We start from the raw sequence: 5,358 nt of genomic DNA on the forward strand, positions 1-5,358 counted from the left end.
GACAAGAACAAGAAAAGGAAAAATCTGGATTTCATAGTCTAATTTGTAGCTCCCTTGCAGGGAGGGTCATAGAGTAGAGTAGATGGATGAATGGCTGGAGAAGGATGCACAGATGTTTGTATGCCTGTCTGTATGGAAGAAGAGAGAGAGAGGAGGCGGAGGGAGAATGAGACTGGTACTGATAACCGGAGGCCGTGGGAAGAGCCACCGAGCCCAGGGAAAGACTTCTTGTTGAAAGGTTACTGCTGCTCTTGCTGCAATGTGAAACCTCACTCTGACATAATCTCCATCTGTAATCTTGGAGCCATGGCAAAGAAGAACAGGATATTTGGGACTGAAGTCGTTCTCCTGGGCTTCCCAGACCATCGCAGGTGGCACGTGGTCCTGTTTGTCCTTGTCTTGTCCACGTATCTTGTAACTGTGGTGGGAACGGCGTCATCATTTTTGCTGCGGGGAGGGATCGGTCCCTGAGGATCCTGATGTACTTCTTCCTCGGCAAGCTCTCCTTCTTGGAGATCCAGAACACCACCACCATTGTCCCCGAAGTGCTGGAGACTTTCCTTGTCACCAGGACAACCGTTTGTGTTTCCTGCTGCCTGGCACAGTCATTTTCCCACTTCTTCCTGGGTGTCACTGAGTTTCTAATCTTCTCAGTGATGTCCTTTGAGATTGCCGTTGCCATACACAACATTGCCATACACAAACGGCTGCGTTACATCACTATCATGACAAAGATACTCTGCTTCTTTCTATGCCTAGGAGCATGGCTACTGAGTTTTGTGGTCATCATCTCCCAGATGTCTCTGCTGCTGGTGCAGTGTCTTCTCTGCTCCAAGAACAACAGTGACCATTTCTACTGTGATGCTGGGCTGGGCCTCTCCTGAGCCTGGCCTGTGGTGATACAACGCTCATTGAGACCCTTGGCTTCCTGGTGCCCATCCCCATCATCCAAAGCACTCTGCTTTTCAAGGTGGTTTTCTTCATCTGTATCATATTTGCTTGTAGCTCCCATCTCCCTGTGGTCCCCGTCCTCTATGGAGCTGTCATCTTCATGTACCTGAAACTCATGGCTCGCTCATCCTTTAGTCTCAACAGAGTGGAGTCCACCCTCAACACTCTCCTGACTCTTTTGCTGAATCCTTTCAGCTATACCATCAGAAACAAGGAGTTGAAGGCAGCTCTGAGGAGAACGGCAAAGCAGTGAAAGGCTACTTCAGCCTAGCAAAGGTCCCTGACAGGTCAGAAAACAGAGCCCAACCCCTGTGTTTGTGGAACTGCAATACAGCTGCACTTTTAGGTTAAATAAGGAGCATGGGTTTTAGTCTTCTCTCAAGACCTTCTGATGAAGAGCCTTTCTCTTCAGTTACACCCATTTTGCCATAAGGAGGAGAAAAGAAAGTGAGCAAAACTTGCAATTTATGTCCTTTTCCAAACAGTGTATTGTGATCAGGCTTAGCACGGTTTTTCAGAGGAAACGAGATACTTATGTGGACAATGTCCTTTTTAAATGTTGGTCTTGTTCTCCTTAACCGACATACACTGCAGGCAGGGAATAGCAAAGATGGCATCAACATGTGAATTTTTTGTCTAGAAGGATTTTGTCATGATCAAGAGAAATGAGCACCCCCAAAGTATGAGACAGCTGGTCCATCTCAGACAGCAGATAATTCTACCCCACAAGCATCTACTGATTATTGCCGTAATCTAGGCAGATTATGCGCAGAAGTTCTCAGCCCCAGGGTCAGAGCTGGGGCTGGAGCCCAGGCCAAGGCCAGACTCAAGAGAGGCCCAGGTGAAGGCTCCAGCCAGTGACTGTCCTGGACCACCTAGGAGGCCAGGAGGGCAACAGTAGCCCAGGCCAGGCACAGATATGGCAGAGCTGGGGCAGGCCTGCGCTAGGCCTGAGCTCCCATAGAGACCCTGGGCCAGGGGCCAAGCCAGAGCTGGGACCCCTGGTTGCACTGGGCCTAGGTGGGCTTGGTCCTGATGCTTGTCGCTCCTGTGTGAACACTTGACCCAGCACTGTCTCCCACACAATCCAGCCTAGGGAGACATGCCCGCCATCCTTACCCGGCACAGACGAATGACCCTGCCCTCCATCCTGGTCCTATGGTGCTGGTGGTGTGTGGGGTCTGTGCAAAGGCAGAGCCCCCACACCACAGGGCCCCAGGGTCTGCAGATGTGCGAAGACCTTGGCCTGCGTGTGCAGACCAGCAGTGCTGCCCAGAGCACAAGGGCCACTTCAGCACCAGGGCTCTTGGAATGCTGAAGGAGCTTGGTGCCTGGGGGGAGGCACTCCAACGTGTGCTCTATGGCTGGGCTGGTGCATGCCCTGTACCATTCAGGGGCAGCTCATGAATCTTGCTGAGTGCAGGATCAAATTCCACTGTCACTGCCATGTCTGCACAGAGCTTGGGGTATTTCCTGTCACACAGCACCTTTCCAGACCAGAGCTGGGTTGTGGCCCTTGTGGGGCTGTAGAGTTCCTGGGCCTCAGGAAAGCTGTGCTTGAGGAAGACAAGGCAGCACAGAGAAATGTTGCATGTTTGGGCACCAGTCACTGTCCTGGGCCTGCCTTCATGCAAGGGGGTGTTGAGTTCACAGGGACGTGGGACTTCAGTGTGTGGCCTGCTGTAGCTGACACCTACTAACTTGTGAACACCTCAGCCCTACACATGTTGGCAACGGGTGCATCATGCCACGTGCTGTGCTGAAGGGTGATAGGGCTGCATGAGGAAGCTGTTCCTGCTGTCCACGCCCAGGCATGCTGACCACGGCCTCTAGATCAGGTGATGGAAGAGATGGGCAGGTGGAGCAGGGACTGTGGGCCATCCCCAAGGCTCTTTACCCATTCCCGATTCCTGCCATCCTTTGGGAACATTGTCTGCTGAGCCTCCTTCCCCAGCACAGTTCCACCAAAAGCAAGAGGAGCATTCTTCCCCAAGAGCTTGTGGGAGTGCTGACCTCCCTCGGGCCTCCCACATGCCCACAGTTCCTCTCTTGAGGACTGCAGCTGTCAGGATTCCTGTTCACATGATGTGCTCCAGGGCCAAGGGAGTATTTCTGAGCAGAGTCACAGCAAGGCAAGGCCATTGGCTGTGGAGCAACTAGGGTTGTCTTCCTCAGCTTCAAGAGGTATTGCCTGAAAGAGGACTTGCTGTAGTATGTCCCACCCTCCAGTCCCTCTAGGAGTGATGAAGGGTTCCCCTGTGGCCCCACCTAATTCCTTCCGCAAAGCAATGGCTTTCTTCATCAGCAGTCAGTATGCAGATGGAAAGATCACCTAAGGGACACAGGCAGGGTTGCAGCAAATGTTAATGAGTCTAAAGAGGGAAAAGAGGTCACGGCAAGTGGAGGCCCCCAGTGCAGGGAGGAGCAGGAGCAGCCAAGAATCTGTTCCCCTTTTCCTGTGGCAGAGTTCCCACAGGACATCTGGTCAGGCTAGCAGGTCACTCCAGGCTGGTTTGTGGGGTGCTCACAGCAGGTTTGAAGGGAGCACAAGACAACAAAGAAAAGAGAGAAAAAGGGTGAGTGGAAGACAGGAAAGGTAGACATTGGCCATGTTTTCAGAGAGCCCAGGCTGGTCCCTTCCAGTCTTGCCCTGGCAGGACATACCAGAGATGGTCAGCTGCTCCTAAACCAACACCAGAAAGTTTGACCCTCTGTCCAGCAGCATGTTCTGAGTTCCTGGGGGTCCTTATCCAAGGCTGTTGTGACCATGTTTAGCAGGGGGGGCACCTGCTGCCACAGTAGTGGCTTGAAATGCAGGAGAGGTCACAGCACCCAGAGGTGATGGGCACTCCATCACAGCTGAGGATGCTGCCAACAGCAGCGGAGGTGGAGGAGCCCACAACGGTGTTCTGTGGGAAGGAGCTGAGGATGGGACCAGGGAGAGTCACCACCACGGGAGAGGGCTGCATGATGACGGTGGAGTTCTGGCACTGCCTGACACAGGGCTCATTGCAGCTGTTGGCCAGCGGGGTTGGGCCACAGGGTCGGCATGGCAGGCACTGGTCATAACACGACATGTCTCTGCGCTGGAGGTGCACCTGGGAGAGAGGGCAGGGAGGAAGCAGAGCACAAGGATGGGTGAGGAGCAGCCTGGTTTCCTTGTCACAAAGGAGGCAGGGTACTACTGAGTGGGCAGCTGGAAGCTTTACCAGGAGCCACACAGTCTTCATCGCCCTATAAAGAGCAGCCTGACCCAAGGAGGCTCCCTCCTAATTCATCACCCAAAAGCCCTCTCAGCCACGTCCCAGCCTCTCTTTAAGCAGACCTTCTCCCTGCTTCCCTCTGTCATGACAAGATGCTCCAAACCCCAGCACAAGGACAGAGGCAGTATCAGCTGAGAGGTCCATCGAGGAGAGATCTCACTTTGGAAGAGGAGGAGAAGAGGCTTCAGACTCACCTGGTTGCCAAGGAGAAGGAGGCAAGAGAAGTGGATGAGAAAGCAAGGACTTGGCCTTGCTTTTATCCCTGCCCTTCATTGCTGCAGGCCCAGAGGCACCCTTTGCAGAGGTAACAATTTTCTGACAAGCTCCTCTTCAATGCAAACCATCACAGCTAATGATGTGGGATGTGCTTTGGTTTTCTGCACTGCTGCTTTTTCATTTCCGGGTTTGTGCCATGCCCATTCCCCAGTGAAGGCTTCTTCTGAGCACTGGGATGAAAGGCCCCAGCATTTGTAGGACAGGAATGCAGCAGTGCAGGCAAAAGTCTCAGCTCAAATGCTACATGGGTCCAGAGCAGGCAAGTGACGTCAGCCTGGGACACTCTAGGGGGATGTTTGAAATGCTGTTCTTAGGAAGAAGCTCCAGGCTTTTTCAGCTGGAAGCCCAAGGGTTATCGTGTATGACAACGTGCCATGTCCATCTCTTTCCTTCCCTGCTCAGCTCACCCCAATGGTCACTTCTTGTTGCCTCCCCAGGTATGTCTGTTGTGCTGCTAGGTTTTGACCTCATCCCGCCTAACACTGCCCTCAGGAAAAAATTCTGGCCTGTTTTGAGTCGTTCCCTCTTTGTGCAGTCTGTGAGTACACAAATAATGGCATGGGCATGCCTGGGGCCTTGTCCTTCCCCAGAATGCTCTAGCCCTGCTGCAGTTGTCCCCAGCTATCCTTAGCAGAGTCCACAGTTGGTTGTGTTCCTATGTGTGTTCTTGTCTTGTGAGCTTTTGTGTGCAGTTCTGATTGCATGGATGGACATGGGAGCACAAATTTGTGTATAATTCTGTGCCAGCATGCATGAGCCTGTGTGTGTGTGGCCTTGTGAGTCCCTCATCATGAAGGAATGTGCTGTTTATGGCAAGGATCCTGTCCACTGCTCTGCCCATGAGCACCACAGAGCAGTAGCTTCCCAG

General features: G+C 52.9%; 1 protein-coding gene and 1 pseudogene across 1 annotated transcript; one reads left to right on the forward strand and one right to left on the reverse strand.

The window, feature by feature from the left end:
- Positions 1–306: 306 nt before the first annotated feature.
- On the forward strand, positions 307–1,204 carry LOC140662668 (olfactory receptor 6X1-like; annotated as a pseudogene).
- A 2,518-nt stretch (positions 1,205–3,722) lies between these two features.
- LOC140662669 (feather keratin Cos2-3) lies at positions 3,723–4,181 on the reverse strand. The gene is made up of 2 exons (XM_072886232.1): positions 4,161–4,181; positions 3,723–4,049 (listed from the first exon to the last, which is right to left on the reverse strand). Exons 1-2 carry the CDS (start codon positions 4,179–4,181, stop codon positions 3,723–3,725), a joined length of 348 nt encoding a protein of 115 aa, XP_072742333.1.
- Positions 4,182–5,358: the final 1,177 nt, after the last annotated feature.

Source organism: Ciconia boyciana, chromosome 22 (genome assembly GCF_034638445.1).
Source record: "Ciconia boyciana chromosome 22, ASM3463844v1, whole genome shotgun sequence".
In the NCBI taxonomy this organism is placed as follows: Eukaryota; Metazoa; Chordata; class Aves; order Ciconiiformes; family Ciconiidae; genus Ciconia; species Ciconia boyciana.